Raw genomic sequence first — 25,661 nt, forward strand, 5'->3', positions numbered from 1 at the left:
ATAAATTCCTTTTGTAGAACTTCTAACTCTGGGTTAAGCTCAAATAACTCTAGGACAGTGAGCTCATTCCTCCACCAACAAACTAATTTCTAGGAACACATGATAGAAATTTGCAGTGAAAACATTTTCTTGATATAGCTTTTACTTATCCGTATTGGTTCTTTTTTTTTTAAAATACCATTTATTTAATTTATTCATGTGACTGCATCAGGTCTTCATTGCGGCATGTGGGATCTTCAGTTGCCGCATGCAAACTCTTAGTTGCGGCACAGGGGATCTAGTTCCCCGACCAGGGATCGTACCTGGGCCCCCTGCATTGGGAGCGGGGAGTCTCAGGCACTGGACCACCAGGGAAGTCACTCTGTGCTGTTTCTTGATCTTGGTTTTTTATTGGGAAAAGTCCAATCTTCCTTCCTTATGTTGGTTCTCTTCAGGTATCTGAAGATAGTAGTACTTTCTCCCTGGTAATATATTAATTAAAGAAGCTGCCTGAAATGCGGGAGACAGGGGTTTGACCCCTGAGTGGGGAAGATCCCCTGGAGAAGGGAATGGCTGCCCTCTCCAGGATTCTTGCCTGGGGAATTCCATGCACAGAGGAGCCTGGTGCGCTGTAGTCCATGGGGTCGCAAGGGTCAGGCATGCGACTAACATGCAGTGTACTGTGTCAGATGTGCCTCTTACCTTATGGTGTCAGCTCTCTGCCTTTCTGGGGCCCTTTCAGCTGGCTCAAGGTTGTCTGTGTATCTTTGTGTATACCAACTAGTCCACCACAGAGAGGCTTTCTAGCATGGGAGTGCAGCTACTCGTATACCCTTGACCGAAGACCGGTCCTCCTCTATCGGGGATGGTCGTCCTCTTCGACTGAGCGCACAGCTTCGGGAGGGACGCACATGGAGTGATGAGGGAGGAAGGGGACACCTGCCTAGCCAGCCAGATCAGCCAAATCAACCCTGGCAATCAATGGGGTGACAGCTATCGCAACCAGATCGCCCTCACATCCAACAGAGAGGCTTTCAAGACTGCTCTCCTCGTATCTCTCAGGCTTATTAGTGCAGTCTGAGATTATGTTAGGTTGCTTGGCAACAGTATCACTTTGTCAACTCATATTGACTGTCGGCTGAAATTACTCCTTATTTCTACTTAAGGGCAGAAACCATGTATTCTTAACATCCATCATGTTGTATTATAGTTGAAAGTTGAATACAAAAATCTGGTACTTAGTTATATTTTGACCTACATTTTATCCTTGTTACATTTCAGTTGTTAAAGTTCTTTTTGTGAATCCTTATTCTCAGCGTGTAACATATCCAATATTCTCCCCAACCTTTTGCCAATGTAAGTTTAGGCCATTGATAAGTTATTTAATCAGGTTAGATAACATCTCTAATAAGAGTAGACATTTATTGAGCATTAATTATTTTCTGGGCTTCCCTGGTGGCTCAGTAGAAAAGAACCTGCCTGCCAGTGCAGGAGACGTAAGTTTGATCCCTGAGTTGGGAAGATCCCCTGGAAGAGGAAATGGAAACTCATTCCAGTATTTTTGCCAGGATAATCCCATGGACGGAGGAACCTGGTGGGCTACAGTCCATGGGGTCGCAAAAGAGTCGCACACAGCTCAGTGACTAAACAACAACAACAACAGTTATATGGTAGGCACCAAAGCTCTGCCTTTCCACGTGTATCCTTGGTAGTTTCATACAATACTGTGAAGTAAGTACTATTGATAACCCTCTCTTTACACACGAACCACTAAATCAGACATAGGTCCTAAGGGCTGCCTTTGGAAATCTTTCTTCCAGTTGATAGTAATTCACTCATCAGTTTCTTCTGAGGAGAGTCTTTCAGCCAGTTACTAACAATCTTCTCACTTGTACTAGAATCTAATACATAAATCTCTTACATATAGGCTATCAGTATGATAAACTCCTGATTATTTATCTTTATGATTTTTTTCTGATTATTTTAGTAACATATGACCATTTAGGAGATAATGGCAAATATAGCAAATTATAAAGAAAAATAATAATCACTCTGAACCTTACCATCCAAGAATAACAACTGTTAACTTAAAAATGTTCCATATGTATGTTTGATCATGTTTTTTATGCTTATCAGCTTATTCCTTAGTTACAATGTCCAGTTCTTTGAAAAATTTAGTGTTTTCTGCTTTGTCTCTCAAAGAAACTCTTAACTGAGAAGAGATTATTAGCTGATAGAGTGATTATTTGTCCTTTTAGTAATTATGTTACTGGATTCGTCCAACTCTGTTTAAACAATAAATTTGCAATGAGGAATAATATATCTTTCATAATATTCATATATGGTATTGGTTTGTGAAATGATATTGAGTAAAGTTGAGTAATTGGTAATATATGTGAGTCTATATAAATTTTTTTAAAAAAATATTTGTTAATGTGAAAAGAAGGATTATTAGCATATGTTATAAACAATTAGCTTTAGGGTAGAATAAAATAATCATTTTTTACTTGCATACTTAGAATAATTACTATTTACCTCCAAAGAAAATTTATTTCTTGGAAGAATCTGCAAGGACTCTGTGTTGTTGGGTAAATACTTCCATACTTAGGTTTATTTAAGACGTTCTAAACTGGTCTAAGGAATTCTCAATTTGTACAAAATTAGATCTTTGATTTTAGGAAACAAATTAGCATAAGCTGATATAAAACTTAGCCATTGTTGTTGTTTAGTTGCTAAGTCCTGTCTGTCTCTTTTGTAATTCCATTGAATGTAGCCCACCAGGCGCCTCTGTCCGCAGGATTCTTCAGGCAAGAAAACTAGAGTGGGTTGTCATTTCCCTCTCCAAAGGGTCTTCCTCACCCAGGGACTGAACTCATGTCAGTCATCCACCTTGTCATCCAACTCATATTATCCACCTTGTGTTGGCAGATGGATTCTTTACCACTGAATGGGCTGGGAAGCCCTAAAACTTAGCTATAGAAAGTGCTTTGTTTGAAATTATGTTTTAATGCCCATATGTTTATGCTTCAGGAAATATATTTGGTAATGCTATAGGGAATACAAATTCTGAGAAGGCAATGTTTATGGAGCTTTTGTAAATTCTTAAATAAGTCAGTGTTTTAGATACTAGATTTGGGAACCTTAAATAGTGATCTCCATGTGGCTCTCAGGATCCTTCTGCTGTGGCCCAGAGTAACTTTCTGCTATGTTTCTGAGAACCATTTCTTCTGTTTCTCCTGATACCCAGTCCTGTGATCTAGGAAAACAGAACCACTTATGCCCAGTCCACCATAATTTTTCCAGCGGTCCTTCTTAGGCTGCTTCCTTGGCTGGAATGTACTCTGCCACATTCCTTTCTGCTGGAGTTCCCAGCACATTTTTAAAGTTGTAGTTGATTACAGTGTTAAATTAGTTTCTGGTATACAGCAAAGTGATTCATATATGTATATATATATTTCATATTCTTTTCCATTATGGTTTATTACAAGCACTGAATATAGTTCCCTGTGCTATACAGTAGGACCTTGTTGTTTATCTATTTTATATATGGTAGTTTGTTTCTGCTAGTGCATAATTCCTAATTCATTCCTCCTCCACTCCCTTTCCCCTTTGGTAACCACGTTTGTTTCCTATATCTATGAATCTGTTTCTGTTTGTGCTGTAAATAAGCACAAATAAAAATAAATCTGTAAATAAGTTCGTGCCGTATTTTAGATTACACATACAAGTGATATTATATGGTATTTTCTTTCTCTTATTTCACTTAGTATGATACTTTCTAGGTACATCCATGTTGCTGCAAATGGCATTTCTTCACTATTTTATTGCTGAATAGCATTTCATTGTATATATGTACCACATCTCCATTTTCCATTCATGTGTCGATGTGTATTTAAGTTGTTACAATCTCTTGGCTATTGTAAATAGTGCTGCAATGAACATTGGGGTACATGTATCTCTTTGAATTACAGTTTTGTCAAGATATGTGCCCAGGAGTGGAATTGCTGGATTCCAACACATTTTGAATAATCTCCACCAGCATTCCCTGAAGGGATATTGCTTCTAACATCTTGTAACCCCTTCATGTTGCTTATGACAGATTGTCTTGATTTATTTGTAAACTTGCCTTGTCTACTTCATTAGATAATAAGTTTCTTAAGATTAAGTCCTGGGGCCTTGTTTTATTCATTTATATATTTCTGGATGACCAGTGTTTCATATGGGACTTGTGCATCCCAGGGCCTTCTTTGAGCAATTATTGAATTGAAGGGTCTATCAGGAGATGCTGGGGGAGAACTTACCATGTACCTGGCTCCAGTAATTCTAAAACCATCCCTATGATATAGGCTAATACTTTCCTCAAATAACTTTGGTTCATGTTTAACAAAAAATTGAGCAACTATTATGCATCAAGCATTGTGCCAGATACTTTGGACAAAAAGACAAGGCCTAGTTTTTGTCTTTAACACATGTACAACCTACTGGAGAAAAGATATGTGAATAAATAAATATTTCAGTATAGCATGACTCTTCCTTGAGGTCATTCAGCCTTAGAGTGGTGGAACTGTGCTTAAAATCCAAGTCTGTCCAACTCCAAAGGCACTGGGACATGATGATTCCGGAACAGAAAAACTAGCAGTGTGAAAAGGGAGATCTCCTCAGAAGAGTGAAACAATAGCCTTCTTCCACAGATTGTTGAAAACATTAGTAAATAGAGCCATTTTGTTTTGTTCATGAACTAGGTCCTTCAGAAGCTTGGGAAAGCTGATGAGACAAAAGATGAACAGTTTGAAGAATATGTCCAGAACTTCAAACGGCAAGAGGCAAGTACATTTATCTAGTTTCTGGAGTGGGAGATGGGTTGACTTTGTGTTTTAGTGCATAAATGAAATGCTTTGATGTTGAAGAAAGAACTCATTCGTTGGGCTTGGCATTCACTTGAGGGAGACACTGGTTAATTCTGTAGACTTTTACTGTGTAAGGCAAAGAGGTAGTGGGCACTGCAGGAAGAAGACTTGTGTTTTAGAATCTCAGGAGATGGAGACTTTGCTTTCCTGGATCTCTTCAATACAGATTACTGATCTAAAGGAGAGGCGATCTTTTTAGTGATTTACATTCCACTAAATATTATCAGTAGTTAAATAGTTCTGGCATAATTACTTCCATTGCTGCATGCATCAAGATCACGAATTCTCAATAGAGATTACCTCTCCTTAAGAGGGAGAAAACTGGTTCTTGGTGGATGAAAGATATTATACTCTTTTTATGAGACTATATCACATAAATACTGATAGTATATCTATATATACAATTTTATGAAGATTTTATGATTTTTAAAGATTTTATGATTTTTTTTAAAGATTTTATGAAGGAGTATGATTAGGAAAAAAATGCCTAAAACGTTTCCTAAAGAGCGGTGAGAATGAAAAAGGGTTGAAAAACACAATTTGTGACGTTTGTTCCTTTCTTAGGTGCTGCGTGTTTAACAGTAGTAGTAGCATTGCTCAGTTGCTCAGTCGTGTCCGACTCTTTGCCACCCCATGGACTGTACCCTGCCAGGCTCCTCTGTTCATCGGATTTCCCTGGCAAGAATACTGGACCGGGTTGCCATTTTCTTCTCCAGCGTTTAACAGACATGTGAATAAATAAGCTATTTTAAAAATTATTTGTTTATATCACCAGGGCTTGATACGTGGCTAGCATATCACCTGTAGAGAGCATGCATTAGAGTCAGGGAAAAGGAAGCAGGGCCCTCTCAGGTTAGAAAATTCAATTCAGAGGTGGGCTGCAACAACCAACTTTGGAAAATGGGGTTTGGACATGAGGACATGTGAGGACATGTGAGGACAATGTAAGGACATGTAAGGACATGGGTTTATTTCCCTGCTTTTGTTGTAGCCACCAATGTCTACAGATGAAATTGTGGCTTCAGAGATAAGTATGCATGGTGTCAGTGATGACAACTTGGCAATGGAAAATCAGCACAGGTTTTATGTCACTCCCTTTGCTTCTGTTTTCAGATCTTTGACCCTGGAGGTTTCTATTTTTTTCCATTTGTGTATCAGAGTTTTTGACTGCATTCTAACTGGAGGCAGGCTGTTTCTTTTCCTTACCCACAGGGGATATAAAATCCAGCAGGTAGAACCCGGTAGACTAGTCTCCACCAAAGCACATTCCTGAATGTCTCCAATTTCATTCTAAGACTAAAGGTTGGACAGATAGGAACTCAATTTAATGTGAATGACAGTGATCTCATTGTATCTGAAAATGTGGAAAGAGAGAGGGGAGTTGGAGAAGAAAGCAGTAATAGAGAGAAAACTAGTTCTTGTTCAAATCACTAAATTTTATAGAGAACTTTGGATTTATGAAGGTAGAAGAGAGAATTCTTAGAGAAATGTTGGATGTTGGCCCATAGAAGAAGGTGCCCCCCAGTCTCCTCTGGGAGAACAGATTCTCCATGTTTCCTTACGTCCTCATTTGGTGAGTTCTCTTAGACTTTTCATGCATTAAGAGTGCTTGTGCAGATTATTGACTTGGATGGCAGCAACTTCCCATAGATAAACTTGTCAATCAGTGCTCTTGTTACTTTGCAGGGAGGTCCCCAATGTCTGCTTGAAGGGATTGGATTTGAATAGAAGAAGTGACTCGTGTTTATAGTTTTTCCTACTTGAGGATTACACTCTTTGCTTTGAAATTTGGTCTTCCTGTCTAGTGTGTCCCTGTGGAGCTAATTAGTTCTCTGCTGTTAGATTTCTTTTTTGTCTATCCCTTTTATTATAGTATGATATTTTAGCACCCCAGAAGGCTGAACTTGGGGAGCATGAAGTTCAGGAATGCATTTATGTAAGGTAGTACTTTGCATTTTCCAACTCTAGTGAATTTTTATTGTTCTTTTTGGACTTTGTTGACTGAACAAGGTGAGGACTATTTTTTGTCTAAGGTATTAGAGAAAAGTGCAGTTGGCTAAATCATCAACTTCTACCAGTTTAATACTGCTCTGCCATCTATTCCTGTCACTATATACATTCTCAAATATTGTGGAGCCAATAGTGTGTACGCTGTCTTTCTTGAAGAACAGCACCTAAGTTCTGGCAAGATCATTAGCAGATTTCAGGATATAGGTAAAACTTCAACATTTAGGGAAACTTGAACAAGCAATTCTACTTTATAAGAATAAAATGAGCAGAATGGAAATATAGGAATAGTACTTCTCAGGGAGTCTCCTGACCCTATTTGGTTCCCTTTGGAAATACTCTTGCATCAAAACCATCTTGCATTTGTCGATGCTCATTTTGATATTTTTTGTTTTAACCAGAAAAAGTAAATTATAGTCATTTTCTTGCCACGAGGAGGGAGGGAACCTTAACCTTGTTGGTAGATAGAGGGAGAAAAGGAAAAAAGGAGGGAGTGGGAGGAGGTTGAGGAGACAGGTTTCTTAATCTTCTATAAAAATGTATTAAAGTTTGGGAAGAACGGCTGAAGACTGAATTTATTAATACTCTAGAGGGAAAAAAATGTGTCCCTTTAATCCCCAGTACATATTGGTGACCACTTCCCATCTGCTGCATATGCTGAAAAAGACATAGTCCTTGTATAGAAACATTAACCAAGGATGAAGGATCTATCAAGATTGTGGTGACCTCTGCAAAGCCTACTATTTTTAGTATTAACGTGAATCATTATTCTAAAGGCAGAAGGCATTATCTTTAAAGATTTTTTTTGATGTGGACCATTTTTGACGTTTTTATTGAATTTGTTTACAATATTGTTTCTGGTTTATGTTTGGGGTTTTTGGCCATGAGACAGGTGGGATTTTAACTCCCAGACCAGGGATTAAACCCATGCCCACTGTGTTGAAAAGCAAAATCTTAACCACTGGACTGCCAGGGAAGTTCCCGAAGGCATTATCTTACAGCGGCATTCACTGAGGACATTGACCTAGGAAATCTAGATTTGTTTTTTTCAGTGTATATATATTTCAAATCCCAAAAGATATTATGTATGGTATAAAGTGAACTTTTTTTTTTTTGGATTGATGCGTTATATTATAGTCATCTGACCATACTCAATTAGCATTACATCAATAGTAGACTACTAAAATGTTTTAGAAAGTATTCAAACATTTTGGGCTTGCTTTTAAATTCTCTTGAAGAAAATCATAAAAGTCCTTATAGTAATTCATATATTCCCTGCTCTTTCATGGTGGAAATGGGTCTGTGTTTGAGCTTGAGGCTTAGCTTTTATCTTATTCCAGCTCCCAATTCTCTTTTTAATGCCAGACTTATTTTCCTAAAAGTTATTTGATTTGTGTTAGACCAAAAGCCTGGTTGAAGGGTCTGTGCATATGCTCTCACTGTTCACTGTGCTCTACGTTGTCATGGATTTTGTGGTCTAGAATTTATGAACAGCTCAGTTAGGACAAGGAGGAAGGGAGAGGAGGGTCCAGCAAATGGGAATCAAGTGAACCACTCCCAACCCCTGAGAACTCAGGGCTTTCCATGGACAAGTGGTAAGGAAAGCAAGGATTAGAAATACCAGCAGGAAGAATGAGATGTGACTTTACCCTTTCCTTTCCAGAGGGTTTAGTTTGTTTCCTTTCTTACCAGCACTACTGACAAGTGGCAGAAATGACTGTTGTGAATGTTGGGTGCTTTCCCGTCGGTTCACCGGAGTGCCTGCTCACGGCTGTGTTAAGGAATCCAGAGTAGGTCCCCAAGTAAAAGAAGGGTCTTTGGGTTCTCTCCTTCCTATTCGTACACTTGCCCGCTAAGATACCATGCTTGTGGCCGATGTGCAGATTACGACAAAATGATAACCCTGGGGCTGGTGGGGCCCAGATAACCAGTTTTGATCACATTTCAGCGAGTACAGATGTGGGAGCTCTAATGGAGGCACAATCTGAAATTAGACCTGCTCATACAGAGGGGAAGGGAATCTCACTTCTGCTCTCATCTTCACGGCTTCTCAGTCCCCACTGAAATTCCATGTAGCTCTCCATGCCCACCACCAGGTGCCGGCCTATTTGGTGTAACACAGATGAGGACAGGGAGAGATATTGGGACGTTGAAATCTCTCCAGTTTGGAGGATCCACAGCCAGCAATTCTGTTGTTAGGATAATCCATTGTCTGGAAGCTAAAGTCATGTCTTCATACTGATCTCTCCTCTGCCCAGGGGCCCTATGTGGCTGCTTTCATCTTTTTCTCTGCACAGAATCTAGTGCTTTGCACATAAGCCTTAAAACATTTGTCAGACTTGAAGCTGAATTAGTGACAGAAATGATCATTTGGAGCATGTTCCTAGAGCACGTTTTTATTTCTGGAATGGAAGAAGTGTTGAATAGTGCGTGAATATTTGTAAGCAGTTTCATGACACTTTTTAGGACATATGTCCATAAATAATTAAAAATTACAGAATAGAAGTTTGAAAAAAAGAAAGTCAATATGAAATGTACTCCTACAGTGTGTTAATGTGTGGATAAAATTTTTATTTATGGCAAGCCACATTTACATTCTGAGAAATTCTGCGATTTTCTTGAGCAGATATCCTAGAACTATTTCTTTGTAACACAGGTAACCATGATATAAAAAGGAATAATTGGTTGTTCTTATGTCTGATGGTGTTATTTAGGTCCTGCCTGCTAGCTTCCAAGCTGTTCTTCCACTTTCTTCACTGCAAATGCTTTGTTATGATTGAACTATCCTTGCCTGCCCTGCCATCTCCATATGTTCAAGTCCCACCTTTGCTTAAGGTCAACTTACAAGATAATTCTTACCTAATGTCTGTCCAGTCTTCTCAGCCAGTCTCTTTCTTTCTCTGTGTACTCCGGAGTACATTTTTTTGGTAGCTTATCCAATAGCTCTTGTTCCGTTTTTTTTTTTTTTTTTTTTTTTAGTATGGCAGTTATTTTAGGTGTGCATCTATATCCTCATTAGGTTATAAAATGTTTAAAGGAAAGCAACCTGTTGCAGTCATTAAAGAAATCTATGTTCTCTAGCACCTGCTAGGTGCTTGGTCAGTATATCCCTCCTTGTCACACATATCTCTGTATTCACCTTTTGTCTTAGATTTTACATGCCTCCTCCCTCATTCAATATCAAAGCCTCCCTTCATTGTCATCTACTTTATCTCTTTGATCCTAATTTTTGGCAGCAAATAGCCCTTGGAGAGTGTCTCACATTGCCTGGACTTGATTCTAACCTGAGTTATCAAGACTAGAGAAAGGCTCTGGTCCCCTCTCTGGATTTTGAAGGTGCCCTAGTTCCATGCTACTCCATAATTACCAGCTGGTATGTACAATATCTTCCATCTTCTAAGAGCTTTATTTACTTTGAGGCACAATGTAGCAAGTCATTATTATTATGCAGAATGTTATTCAGTCCTTGAATTCCAGTTACATTCTCCAATTTGTAGTTATTTTTTTCATGTATTGTGTTTTAGAGCAAGCTCACTATTCTCTGATTAGATAATATTTTGACCGTAGGCATTAATATATTTCCAGGTGGCACCAGTGTTAAAAAACCCACCTGCCAATGCGGGAGATGTAAGGAACATAGGTTTGATCCCTGGGTCAGGAAGATACCCTGGAGAAGGAAATGGCAACCTACTCCAGTATTCTTGCGTGGAGAATCCCATGGACGGAGGAGCCTTGTGGGCTACCATCCATGGGGTTGCAAAGAGTCGGACACAACTGAAGCAACTTAGCTTATCAATTCATTAATTGATACCAGTTAATTTCTTCCAAGCAACTTCTGAGAGAATTGTTGAGTCTTGTTGCTTGCATTTATACTTGGTTTCCATTAAAGTTTGCACTCAACAATTGCACAATATATTTTAAGAGAATTCATGTATGTCTGTGTCTCTGGAAATAAAGTTTACTGCTTTTTCTGGTTAACTCCAGGTTTCTGTGAGAATTCCATAATACTGAAAACCATCTTAGTGTGCAAATATTTTCCAAAATTTAAAATATTTCTTCTTAGTAACAACTTTTGAGGGAGTTTCTCGGTTATTTGATTGATCATAACCTGTGGGTACATGTTTAGAAAAATAATATATAACTGTGTCAATATCTGGCCTGCCTGCTGTAGTGAGTTTAACAGTTCTAACTAGGCAGTCTATCTCCTTGAACACACAATAGAGTAACTCTGATCCAAAAGATCAGAGTAAAGATCTATATAAACTCAAGTTAATTGGCTTAAGGGAAATACATGGAAAATGGTATGTGTAATTGCTAGCTAGCTTTCTAATTTTACTTTGTTGAAAGGCAAAAGGTATTTGATTTGGTTTTCAGATCATAGGTGCTCTTGGGGATGCTGACAAGGATAGCTGGAAATTGGGCCATGAATCTTGAATAAAACTGTGGAAGCTGAGATGTCCTCTTTAATGTCTCTTCCTTCTGTGTACCAACCCCTACTGCCCAGAAATGTGATTTCAAAATGCACTCAATCTCCTGTCTGTCTTGTATCTTTTGCATGAAGATTTGCAAAAGAAATTTTTAAAAATAAAGAAATGAGCTTATGAAATCAATGCTAGTTTCTTAATGAGAGCTCTTGTAACCACAAAGAGCTCAAAGCAAGGAAGCAAAAAATGTATGTTCCTGAGATCCTGCTGCTTTTACCTTTGAAAAATTCTCATCTTCCAACTGAACCGGAACCCGAACTTGTCAGAATAGAGCACTATTTCTTAGTAAATCAAGAGTGCCTGGAGTGTTGAGCAGCCTAATGTGGTCTTTGATCATAAGTGGATTCAGACATTATTAGTCATCTGTTCATCAAGTTGCTGATTATGACTCCATTAAATCTCATCTCCTTGATAATCTAATTATCTTCTCAGTTTCAAAAATGATCACAAAATGTACTCACATGACTTTTAAGATTGAGTTAATCTGTCTGAACTCTGAGAAATTGAGCCAATTTTAATTTTGATGTGTTACTTAGCCTTTTCAGGAGAAAAAATAATGTCAGTAAAGGACAAAAATAATAATGTAACTCTGGGAACTTCTATAGGTTCATGATCACAGGTGAACAGATGGGACTTACTGTTATGAAATCCCAATTTTTGAAGTTATATCTCTTCAGATCCAGGTTTTATACATCTGTTAGTGCTGTTGGCCTTCCACTTGGACTCTTTTTTAATCATCAACTCACAGTTTCTTAGATAAAAAGGATATTTAATAAAAAATTTTCTGTCTTGTGGATGCTGCTTGCTTTTTTTCTTATTTTTAAAACAAAAGTTACCTCTAAATATAAATCAGTATTACATTTACCATATTTTAACAAGTCAATTCAACAAAACATTGCTCTATTAATAGGTATTACATACCTGTTGCCTTAGGACGTTTAGCTAGACCTGTATAGTCTTGCAAATAAAATGCACTGGATTTGGTTTTGCAAGTACACTCAGGGACACAGTGGTATATATTCCTTGAACAAAGGTGTCATGCACATAGTATTATAGTATGGGGCATGGTGCCCCTGAGTTTATAGACACTGTTGCCATGAGTTTAGTTAATTCATTCTGTGAATTGTATATACAATCTGGTAAAATTAATGTCTCATGTTTGTCTTCTTTCTTTCAGGCAAAAGTAACTGGGCAAAGTGAGCTAACAAAATTTTACCTCTGTATTGGCTCCTGAAGTCCTAGGCATAAGTATATATAATATCTTTTTAGTGCTTTGGAATTTAATGTACCTAAACAGTAAAAGACATGACACTAATCTTCAAATGTTATTCATCATAGCTTAATGCAGTCCTGTTTTTAAGCCCAATGCCCAGAGACAGTTTGCCATAGTTGTAGGACTTTGAGACACTATTTTTGTATGTCAGTCTGTGGTAGCTTTCCTTACCAGGAACCTGGCTCAACTTGTAGGAAATCTGTCTGTAACACTGCTTTGCGCTTACCAAAGTGCAGTAGGAAACTTTGACGTGGTAGCCTTTATAGTTGGTCCTTTGATACTGCATAGATTAATTCTTGAAAGTTTAAGAACAGCTGAGTCTGGGAGCTGTCCGGGGTGCTGAAGAGAGACTCATGTGAGAACTGCCCAAGAGCCCAACCTGTGTGGATCTGGACACCCTTCTCTGCCCTCCCCTCCCCTGAAGACATATAAACAAATAATTAAGAAACTGGTGTTTCTGAGGACCAATCTGATGTAAAACAACTTGGAAACACATTTAATTAGATATGGAATGTAATTTATTTGTATTGGGTAACCTTTATGGTGGTGTGCCTGCCTCATTCTTTCTCCAGCTATTTAATTAGATTTTATACTTCAGTCTAATCCTTAGAGGCAGATTACCATGAGAGGTGCTCACAGGACTAGGGGAAGAAAGCAACAGCTTCAAGAGACCACTTAGCAAGAGAAAAAAGGGAATATTTTTTTTAAACGAGGCGATGATTCTCAGACCTTTGTAATCTTTTAAAACCATGAATACTTTTGCTTGCCTATTAATTCTTGGTGGCTTCCTGATGAAACCCAAAATGACCCTGGGTTATTTTCCAGGACATCCAGGAAACAGAAGACTGGGGAGACAGCTTTCTTCTCCCTAGCCCTGTGAGGGTGTGACACCCAAGGGAGGGAGCGGGTGGAAGTAGCTTTAATGAGGAGGGAGAAACAAGTCACTCCCTCAGGCTGTGTGGGAAGAAAGTGAGGCCTGGGGGACCTTCTGGGCTTGAGAGGCAGCTGCTCCTGACACTGATAAATGATTCATTTGAAAAAATGAAGAACCTCTGAGTAACAGCAAGGCCATGTTATTATACTATATGCCAGGTGGGTGGTGAATCCTTCTTGGATCTTTTCCAAATAGGAGTATTAGTAAGCAATGCAGACAACTTAATTATAATAAGATTCACTTGCCCATAAACCCTGAGGAGAGTGTGACCAAGAGTTAGAATAATAATTTTATCTTGTCCTGTTGATAACAATATTAAGAACTAGCAGGAAAAATTCTCAAGGTTGTGGAATTTTGAATCTCTTTTCTGTACACATAAACATGCACAATACATAATTCAAGGATGAATTATTGAAATGGAAATTTTCAGAGGAATGTGGAATGAACTCTAGATTCAGTGAAATCTTAGCAGTGCTATAAGAATTTATTTCTCATTTAAACCTTACTTGTGATTCAGATAGAATAATGATGCAAGAATTTTATTATGCAATAGGTTTTGTGCAAAAGAACTACTCTGTGACATATTGTAGGTGAAAAATTTCTCTCCAGAGACTTATACTTTTTCGACTCAGGCATAACTTTATATGAAATTCAATATGGCTATTACCAAATGCTTTATGAACCTTAATACTCATGGGGAAAATTAGGAATGTTAATAATTGGAGAAGAATAAAGTTATTTAAATTAGCTTCCAGTTTATCTAGTTAAATTGAACTCATCTAGTTAAGCCATTATTATATAGTTTGAACTTTCTTCCACGCACAATATTTAACATTTCTCCTGGGATTCTTAATTTATTTAAAAAAATTTTTATTAACCCCCTTGGGCTAGATGAATTCAGTGTATAGATTAGAACCTGAATATTTCATTGTCCTTCTAGTGCTCAAAGAAAAGGCAGAGACTTAGTAGTGGACTTAATTTGACATGCTTTATTCCTTAAATATTTGGGAAAAGAATGCCCTTCCTCACTGTTCTTTTATTGTTTCCAGGTACTCTAGGCAGTCGTGGTAACTCAGAACCACCATTTACTCTGGTTGGCTTTATATTACTTCCTGCAGGGAGAGCATCCTTCTGGGTGAGACATGAGGCCTGCCTTAGCTAAGCACTTCTTGCATTCTTCTGGGGAAGGAGCAGAACAGCAGTAGAGCAGAGCCCTAAAGCAGATGTCTGGAGACAGGAGACATCTGTGAAGTTCTGTTTCATCTCTATGCAGTTTTTCATTCTACATCATAACAAGGTGGCTTCGTGGTGGCAAAGTAATGATTTATCTGTTAGCTTCCTTCAACCTCAATAAATGGATGTTCCACAGAGATGTTTTAGGTTTATTTTGTGGCTATAAGTGACCTAGACAAACCATTAAGTACCCCCAAACTCTACACTTAACTTATTTTGAAAAATGTGGCCTTGGGGGAGTCATACCTTCCTAATTGCCCCTTTTAGAATGTAGGCTTTAGATCAGCCTGGTTCTAGATCAGCCTGGGTAGATCACATGTCTGAAGTTCACATATTATTTTCTCTAAATAATCTGCCATCTGTTGGGACAAATGATTCTGGCCTTGCTGTCCTCTCTCAGTACTGTGCTACCTCTATCAATTGCATGACTGCCTCTCAAACTCCATTTGCTAAACCATTCACTTTGTTCATCATCTTTTCTTTTTTTTCATCTTTTCAATTTGAGTTCCTTTCTGAAGTGTTTCTGTAAGTATCTTTAGTGCTTTTCTGCTCAGTATCTCCACTGGCTTTTTTTTTTTTTGCTGTTACTGTTAGATTTCAACCTCCTCTGCCTTTCTGCATTTCCGCTCTTGATGGTGAACCATTGTATCAGGCTTTTTACGGTAGGTCATGCCGTGGTGGCAATACCTCGTTGGCTTTTAAGAGCAGGTTGGTTTCTCATTTATGAAAATGTACACAGACATGTTCTTCATCTTCCCTTCACTCTGAGATCCAGGCTGGAGAAGCAACCCCAGCCTGGAACATTATGGGGCTCATACTAAAGGGCAGAAGACATGGTAAGAATATGAGATGGTTCTTACACCTGCTCAGAAGTAGCACATGGGCACTTCCACTCACATTTCATTAACCAAATCAAGTCCTACAACCAAGCTTGATGTTGATGGGGCAGGAACTATAATCCTCCCCCAAGCAGATCTGGTAGGGAGGTACAGTGTAGATGTGAGAATAATAATAAAAAAAAAAAACATTCTTCTTCATTCTCCTTATCATTTGCCTACAGTTTTACACTATACTTTGATGTTTTGGAAAGCTACTATTGTTGTTCAGTTTCTCCATCATGTCCGACTCTTTGTGACCCCATGGACTGCAGCACGCCAGGCTTCCCTGTCCTTCGCCAACTCCTGGAGCTTGCTCAAACTCATGTCCATTGAGTGGGTGATGCCATCCAACCATCTAGCGTGTGGCAGTTTGCTTTCGCACTGTATTTCTGAATGGCTCAGAAAGACAAAGGAAACCTAGAGTTTCATATCCAGCCATACTGAGCCACAAGAAAGGGAGTCAGTTGTTTAGAACTCTGATGATTTCTATGTTGCCATTCTGAATACCACCATTCATGTTGAAGTTTATATGTGCTAACAAATGACTTAACATTAAGCTTTCATCTCATAATACCTGGATTTACAGAGTTGTAAACATAGCTTGAGCTTAAGGCAGGTAAAGAAAACCTCACTAGAGTTTTACATAGACTTTACAGAAATAATGTCACTATACCTGCATTATAACATCTAGGAAAATATTCTCTTCCAGAATTTATTTTGGAGTCTAGCATGGTCTTAAACACTTTTTTTTCAGAGTTTATTTGTATTAATCACTATCTGTTTTTAAATGCACTGGGCATTTTATCTTTCCTTTATACTCCCAAACACTCTGGACAACTATTCAGAGTTAATACAATCTGCTTGGAAATGCAATTTTTCCTATAGATATTTTAGTTCCTCTACAAGATTGTAATTTACTGAAGGAAGTAGTTTTTTCCCCTCTTCATCCTCTTTCTTTTTTGGTTCAGTTCAGTTCAGTCATCCAGTCCTGTCTGACTCTGCGACCCCACGGATTGAAGCACTCCAGGCTTCCCTGTCCATCAGCAACTCCTGGAGCTTGTTCAAACTCATATCCATAGAGATGGTGATGCCACCCAACCATCTCATTCTCTGTCATCCCCTTCTCCTCCTGCCTTTAGTCTTTCCCAGCATCAGGGTCTTTCCTAAACAGTTGGTTCTTCGGATCAGGTGGCCAAAGTATTGGAGCCCCCACTTTAGCATCAGTCCTTCTGATGAATATTCAGGACTGATTTCCCTTAGGATTGACTGGTGTGATCTCCTTGCCATCCAAGGGACTCTCAAGAGTCTTCTCCAACACCACAGTTCAAATGTATCAATTCTTTGGCGCTCAGTTTCTTTGTGGTCCAACTCTCACATCCATACATAACTACTGGAAAAACCATAGCTTTGACCAGATGGACCTTTATTGGCAAAGTAATGTCTCTACTTTTTGATATGCTGTCTAGGTTAGTCATAGCTTTTCTCCCAAGGAGCAGGCGTCTTTTAATTTCATGGCTGCAGTTACCATCTGCAGAGCCCAAGAAAATAAAGTCTCTTACTGTTTCCACTGTTTCCCCATCTATTTGCCAAGAAATGATGGGACCAGAGGCCATGATCTTAGTTTCTAAATGTTGAGTTTCAAGCAAGATTTTTCACTTTTCTTTCACTTTTATCACGAGAATCTTTAGTTCCTCCTCACTTTCTACGATAAGGGTGATGTCATCTGCATATCTGAGGTTATTTCTCCCAGCAATCTTGATTCCAGCTTGTGTGTCACCCAGCCCAGCATTTCACGTGATGTACTCTGCATATAAGTTAAATAATCAGAGTGACAATATGCAGCCTTGACGTATTCCTTTCCTAATTTGGAACCAGTCTGTTGTTCCATGTCCAATTCTAACTGTTGCTTCTTGACCTGCATACAGATTTCTCAGGAGTCAGGTCAGGTGGTCTGGTATTCTCATCTCTTAAAGAATTTTCCATAGTTTGTTGTGATCCACACAGTCAAAGGCTTTGGATTAGTCAATAAAGCAGATGTTTTTCTGGAACTCTCTTGCTTTTTTTATGATCCAACGGATGTTGGTAATTTGATCTCTGGTTCCTCTGCCTTTTCTAAATCCAACTTGAACATTTGGAAGTTCTTGGTTCACGTACTGTTGAAGCCTCGCTTGGAGAATTTTGAGCATTACTTTGCTAGCATGTGAGATGAGTGCAATTGTGTGGTAGTTTGAGCATTCTTTGGCATTGCCTTTCTTTGGGATTGGAGTGAAAACTGGCCTTTTCCAGTCCTGCGGCCACTGCTGAGTTTTCCAAATTTGCTGGCTTATTGAGTGCAGCACTTTCACAGCATCATCTTTTAGGATTTGAAATAGCTCAACTGGAATTCCATCACCTCTACTAGCTTTGTTCGTAGTGATGCTTCCTAAGGCCCACTTGACTTCACATTCCAGGATGTCTGGCTCTAGGTGAGTGATCACACCATCATGGTTATCTGGGTCATGAAGATCTTATGTTTAGTTCTTCTGTGTATTCTTGCCACCTCTATCTTAATATCTTCTGCTTTTTTTAGGTCCATACTGTTTCTGTCCTTTATTGTGGCTATCTTTGCATGAAATGTTCTCTTGGTATCTCTAATTTTCTTGAAGAGATGTCTAGTCTTTCCCATTCTATTGTTTTCCTCTGTTCTTTGCCTTGATCACTGAGGAAAGCTTTCTTATCTCCCCTTGCTATTCTTTGGAACCCTGCATTCAGATAGGTATATCTTTCCTTTTCTCCTTTGCCTTTAGCTTCTCTCTTCTCTCAGCTATTTGTAAGGCCTCCTCAGACAACCATTTTGCCTTTTTGCTTTTCTTTCTCTTGGGGATGGTCTTGATCACTACCTCCTGTACAATGTCATGAGCCTCCATCCATAGTCATCAGGCACTCTGTGTATCAGATCTAATCCCTTGAATCTATTTGTCTCTTCCACTGTATAATCACAAGGGATTTGTTTTAGGTCATACCTTAATGGTCTTGTGTTTTTCCCTACTTTCTTCAGTTTAAGTCTGAATTTTGCAATAAGGAGTTCATGATCTGAGCCATAGTCAGCTCCTGATCTTGTTTTTGCTGACTATATAGGGCTTCTCCTTCTTCAGCTGCAAAGAATATAATCAATCTGATTTCGTTATTTCAATATGTGGTGATATCCATGTGTAGAGTTGTCTCTTGTGTTGTTGGAAGAGTGTTTAGTATGACCAGTCCGTTCTCTTGGCAAAACTCTAGCCTTTGCCCTGCTTCATTTTGTACTCCAAGGCCAAACTTCCCTGTTACTCCAGGTATCTCTTGACTTCCTCCTTTCCCCTTCCAGTCCTCTATGATGAAAAGGGCATCTTCTTTGTGTGTTAGTTCTAGAAGGTCTTGTACTGCTGCTGCTGCTAAGTCACTTCAGTCGTGTCCAACTCTGTGCAACCCCATAGACGGCAGCCCACCAGGCTCCCCCGTCCCTGGGATTCTTCAGGCAAGAACACTGGAGTGGGTTGCCATTTCCTTCTCCAATGCCTGAAAGGAAAGGTGAAAGTGAAATCGCTCAGTCCTGTCCGACTCTTAGCGATCCCATGGACTGCAGCCTACCAGGCTCCTCCATCCATGGGATTTTCCAGGTGAGAGTACTGGAGTGGGTTGCCATTGCCTTCTCCTAGAGGGTCTTGTAGGTCTTCATAGAATCATTCAGCTTCAGCTTCTTTGGCATTAGTGGTTGAGGCATAGACTTGGATTACTGTGATACTGAATGGTTTGCCTTGGAAATGAACAGAGATCATTGTGTCATTTTTGAGATTGCACCCAAGTACGGCATTTCAAACTGTTTTGTTCACTATGAGGGCTACTTCATTTCTTCTAAGGGATTCCTTTTTGGTAAATTCTAACAAATGCTTGTTGAAATGAATATGACCATTATAGTTACTATATTAGTGGGTGTATTATTAACTATCCAGTTAGAGTTATACAATAGCTGTGATCATATTAATTTTCAAGGTGGAGTCATTCTATCTGCTAGTTCTGTGTACTTCTGTTCAATGACTGTGTAGCTAAAATACATTTTTTTGATGTGTTTCCTTGCAGTGTCATAGAAAACACTGTTGGTAGCCAGCTATATGCCTTTAGTACCTACCTTTTCTGAACCCACTACATGACTTGCAGTTGCCAACAGCAGAACTCTTTGATTGAGGTCTTACTATGGTTTCTGGAGACCTGTCTGCCCCTGTGCGGATGTAATGGGGAATTCATGTTCCCCAGAATCAGGCTTCAGGGTCCTTGCTAGCTCAGCTGGTAAAGAATCTGCCTGCAATGCAGGAGACCCTGGTTTGATTTCTGGGCTGGCAAGATCCGCTGGAGAAGGGATAGGCTACTCACTCCAGTATTCTGGCCTGGAGAATTCCATGGACTATTCCATGGGGTCGCAAGAGAGGAACATGACTGAGCGACTTTCACTTTCATTTTAAGAAGCAGCCATTAGCCAATGTCCAACAGGAGGTGATATTAAATGCCCCAACTCACTTGCCCCTTGGTGAGGATGTCTGTAGGGTGTTTGAGTCTGTCTCCTAGAGTTCCCCAGTTGAATTAAGGCAGGACTGCCCACTGTGGAAACTTGCTTGTTAGTGCACCTTGAGTTACCGCTCTTTCCCTCCCTGCCTCACTTCACGCTACCATTAACATTTCCTGGGTAACTCCAGACCAGAATCTAATCCTAGTCTCAGAGTCTTTGAGTTTCTAAATGCATTCCAAACCAAAACAAGTATTCATAGGCCAAAATGTACAATTTAACAATTTCTCGATTTTGGTGATGTCCAGTAGGAATATAATGCACACCACATTCATAATTTAAAATTTTCTAGTAAAAATTTTACTTTTAAAAAGTAAAAAGATGCTGTACATTTGAAACTAACACAGTATTATAAACCAACTCATGTTTGATCCCTGGGTCGAGAAGATCCTCTGGAGAAGGGCATGGCAACCCACTTCTGTATTCTTGCCTGGAAAATTCCTCAGACAGAGAAGGCTGGTGGGCTATACAGTCCATGGGTTGCAAAGAGTCAGACATGACTGAGCAACTGAGCATGCATGATACTTCAGTTTAAGAAAAACTGAAAAGAGTTACAGTGAATCTTAATAATATAGTTTAATGCATTATCTCCAAAATATTGTATTAATCTACAGTCTATCTAGAATATATTAATGATATATGTATATATATGTGTGTGTGTGTATGTTTTTGGTACTAAATCTCTGTAACCTGGTAAGTATTTTATACTTACAGTACATCTGCATTCGGGCTAGCTACATTGTAAACACCTGACAACCTTGGGCTAGTAGCTACCATGTTAAACAGTGAACAGTGGTGGTAAGTTTCCTACCTTGTAACCTATGTTTCAAAATTGAGAGACTCACTAGCTCTTGAATGTGTAGAAGGCTGTATGGTGGGTCACAGTTTCTATTCTTGGCAAAGTCTTATTTGCCTTCTCCTTTCCCTCTTAAGCTGAATAAAATCTCTGTAAGTATCTAGAGTAATGGATATCTTGTTTAGTCTGAATTCACATATTTATTTTCTTTCAAGAATGAGCTTCTGGTAAAAAGCTTATGGCTTTGTACATGTTTGCATGCAAAATGTAAACAAGATGTTGAAGATCTCTGTGTTTGTGTTTTCAGGCCGAGGGTACCAGACTTCAGCGAGAACTCCGAGGATACTTAGCAGCTATCAAAGGTAATGTGTATGGGTTGTTTACTGCATGTTACCAAGCACAGGTTGTTCTTGGAATTCAAGAGTGACAGGATCGAGTGTTAATTAGAAAGCCATTTGGCTTTCTGGCAGGATGGGTACTGGAGCACAGGTGTTCCATTCTACCTACTCCCCAGTTCCCATTGAAATGATAATCAGGCATATAAGGAAAATAAGTTTCCTTATGATGGAAACTAGGAATAAGTGCCTCCCATGTGCCAGAGCTTTCTAGGAAGAGTTGTTAGATAGAGTGAGCTGCAGACCTTGTTTAAGAAAAGCTGCAGCTGGTTTCATCCCAAGGGAGAGTATGTCCCAAGAGTTGGACGCTCTTAGCCTTGCACATAAGCCCTCTAGCAGGAGCGGGCAAGGGATGGCAGCAGCATTAACATGAAACACCGCCCTGAATTGCCTGTGACTGGTGGGGACCGGCTGCACCAGCAACCCTGCCACTGTAGGGGGAAAGAGGCTCTGCTGTTGTTTCTAGGCTCTTGATATTCAAGGCAAGGAAATAAGGCTAGTGGTGGAGAGTGGAGAGAGGAATCAGGTTGGGTACTCTATTTCTGCCTCCGGAGATATCCAGTTGCCGGCACTGGGTCAGATTCAAGTGCACCCACGGTGCGTGATAAGGCAGATTTTGAGATTAGTGGGGAGAGAATGGACCATCTGACAATGAGTCTTGGGTAAACTTGCCAAACACTCAGAAAAAAAGTGAGATTCCCAACATCACTCTTTATTCTCTCCTTCTCATTTCCAAATATAGTGAAGATTTAAATATGTAGACAAAGAGATGTGCTCAAGTCCCAGAATAAAATACAGTAGACTTAATCTCCAGTCTCCAGTGACAAGGTCTTTACAAGGTTCCCCCAGAAGGCAGAAATTGGAAAGGGCAAGTTTGAGAGATTTGACCTCATTAATGTACACAATGTTTAAAAAATTATTTTGGCAGCATATTTTAATCAAAGTGAGCCAGGATATGAAGAGCTCAGTCAGTAAGCTAAATGAAGATTAGTGGATCAAAAGAAAAACTGAGTAGAACATATGGAGAGAAAATTAATCAAGAAGATCTGTAGATGGGTAATAAATGTAAAAAGTGCTTGTCCTGAGTATTCAAAGAATATAAAATGATATCAAAGGGAGAAGATGTTATTTTTCTTCTAAGTGTTCAAAGACATAAAAAGTTAAAAAAAAAAAAGACTCAAAACAAAGCTGTAATGCCTAGCATTGGCAGAGCTGTGGGAAATGGACTCCTTTTGTACACTTCTGGTGAGACTGCTTTCCTGAAGAGGGATTTGGCAAAGGCTTTTATATGTGATTTTTGATTTTGTGTGTGTGTGGGGGGCATGCCTTTTGATGCACTAGTTTCATTTCCAAGAATTTATTCTTAACAGTTTCAATGTATGGATGTATGAAATTGATTACAAAGTTATGGCTACATAATGAAACTCTTAATAAAAATTAGTCATAAAAATCAAAATTAGTGAAAGTAATTTTTAAACTAAGATGTATTTAAGCTTTTATTATTTTATAAACCAGTCATATAATTTCAATTCACCTGACAACTCTATGAGGCAGGTACTTATTTTATCTTCATTTTATTGTTAAAAAGCCAGGCACAGAAGGGTCAAATAGCTTGTCCAGGGTCATGGGCTTACTAAACAGCAGGGGTGCAATGCACTGTCTGGTCTCTGAGTTTCCTGAGACCTTGCTTTTCCCTTGTACTGTCTTTGAACTATATAGCCATCAGTATTGCATTGTTTCATAATTCGAGTTCATCTGTACAATGGAGTAATGACAACTTACCTCTGTTACTTTTTAATGAGAGACCCAGGTTCGATCCCTGGGTCAGGAAGATCCTCTGGAGAAGGAAATGACAACCCACTCCAGTACTCTTGCTTGGAAAATCTCATGGACGGAGGAGCGTGGTAGACTACAGTCCATGGGGTCGCAAAGAGTCGGACACGACTGAGCTACTTCACTTTACTATGTGGTAGGCTGTGTACTAAGTGTTTTAGGCATGTTACTTCTTTGTCACCACCCATCACAGGCTAAATAACATTAGCCTTATCTTGCATTTGTAAAGAAGTAAGACTCAGAGGATTTAACCTCTGCAATTCACAGAGGTCATAATTAACTGCTCTAAAAAAGTTAACCTCAAATATTTATAACAGTTTGGTCAGAAAATAGAAGGCACTCTAGGTAATTCTTTCATTGCTGATTCAAGATTTGAACACAAGAAGTCATACAGTTTTGAGTATAGGATTTTCTCTTTGTTAGCTGATTTTTAAAAGTGGATACTTTTGTTACATGAATGAGCGAATTGGATCTCTCTTCGAAGACTATGTATTTTGGTCTATTTTATTGCCCTAGTATGGAGAATGTTATTTAAAAAGACTGGCTTATTTCTTTTCCTTAATGTGGTCTGGAGGGAGAATCCACTGTGAGAAGACTTGTCTCCAGGGAGACATTGGGTGCAGCATCGAAGAGACTCTTCTATCAGTCTGTGCCCGGCATCCCACTTCTAATGGTGACATCCACGTATGTAGGAGGAAGGACTGTCTAGTAGCTTTTCCCCACACATTTTGCTGATTGAATGACTAACGATATTCTCTGAGAGAGATCTCTGTTTAAATGACTGGCTGAGGCTGGTTGGAATGAGTTTTTAAAAAGTTTACTACGAAGTTTATCAGAACCCTTAACCCTTAATCTAATCTCCCATAGGCCTGTGGCGCAAAGGCAGCATTTTCCACTGATTTAATTGTAGAATGCTTTTTTTCTTCTCAAAGTCTTAGAAAGAATCAGCATTCCTTGGAGCATATTTTGAGTTTTGGGAACACACTTAAAGATAAGGGTTATGCATTAAGTAGATTATAATTTGCTTTTTCAAAGTGCTTTCATGGCCCATTTTTCTGGTTTTCACAAGAAGAACTCTAGCTAACTAATGGAGCAGTTTAATACAGGCAGCATTACAGAGAATGAGATCTCACCCAGTAGAGTGATGAGTCCTGGGTCCGTTTTGAGAGGCAACTATGGGATAATCCAAGCCTGTCGACTGCCTCATTTGTAAAATGTGCCAGATGTTCCTCAGCTATAAAGCGCTCCAGTTGCTCTCGGAAGCCCCCTACATCTCTGCTACGGGCATTCTATGAAATTGGATTCAGTGAGCTCCACTCTTTATTATCCCTAATCTCTGGGTGGCATTCACTCCTGTGGGGCTTTGTTATTTCTGCTGATGGCTTGGACTTTGTAGGAGATCTTATGCTCTCATTGATTTTAGTAGCAAACATTGCATTGAGTCTCAGTTATGGGCCTGACACCGTTCTAGAGGACAGAGATGCAGAGATGAGTAAGACACAGTGTTTGCTCTCCTGGGGCTTGTGACAGAGAAAGCTAATAAACAAAAGGCCAGATACGCATGGTAATGTGTCGTTTAAGAGAAGCGCGCTCTGTGCTATCCAGCAAAGGAGAGTCCTCCCACCTTAGCTGAGGGGCAGGAGACCAGGTCAGGAATGGTCCTTCTGCAGAACTTACCCTGAATGAACCCAAGAAGGGGGCATCCATGGTCATCAGGCGATAAGATATGCCAGGGGAAGAAGTTGATGTTGGAAAGACTTTCCAGGTAGAAGAAATCTTGAGTTTTATTCTGTCAATGGAGAAGGGAGTCCTTAACATTCTTTTAGGTGAGGGAATGAGTCATATGATCAGATTAACATTTTAGAAATAATTATTGTAATGGTATGAAATACAAACTAGAGGAAATGAAACTGGAGACTTTTTAGAAGTCTAGGCTAATAGTTTAATAATAATTATAGTTCACATTTATTGAACACGCTGTGCCAGGTACAAACATAAGCTTTTTATGGCTCATTTCATGTATTATTCCTATAACATGTGGCATGTACTACAATTTATTATTAATGAATACTTTGGAAAATTGAGGTCTAGGATGCTCCAAATTTTTGGTGAGAGGGAAATGGTTCCCATCCAGTAGTAAGATGATCATTCTTCTATGTATGAATTTTGATACTTGTCTTATAGTTTTGAAAACCACTAATCTTTTAAGAAAATACTCCCTTCTGCAGGGGATCATCTGGACCAGGAATTGAACCCAGGTCTCTTTGCAGGTGGATTCTTCACCATGTGAGCCACCTGGAAAGCCCAAGAAAATATTGGCTATTAGATATTATTAAATGCCACTTAGCATCTATTCTGCTTTA

The 25,661-nt window shown here is 39.2% G+C and overlaps 1 protein-coding gene across 2 annotated transcripts in view; it reads left to right on the forward strand.

Moving 5' to 3' along the window:
• The window catches only part of AMPH (amphiphysin), a 213,883-nt gene that overhangs the window by 99,785 nt on the left and 88,437 nt on the right, over positions 1-25,661 (forward strand). For both annotated transcript variants that reach the window (XM_061165675.1, XM_061165676.1), the window contains exons 2-3: positions 4,722-4,802; positions 21,378-21,432. In XM_061165675.1, the coding sequence (XP_061021658.1) occupies positions 4,722-4,802; positions 21,378-21,432 (136 nt within the window). The remainder of the gene's footprint in view (positions 1-4,721; positions 4,803-21,377; positions 21,433-25,661) is intronic.

The sequence above is a fragment of the Dama dama genome, chromosome 18 (assembly GCF_033118175.1).
Source record: "Dama dama isolate Ldn47 chromosome 18, ASM3311817v1, whole genome shotgun sequence".
NCBI classification, from domain to species: Eukaryota; Metazoa; Chordata; class Mammalia; order Artiodactyla; family Cervidae; genus Dama; species Dama dama.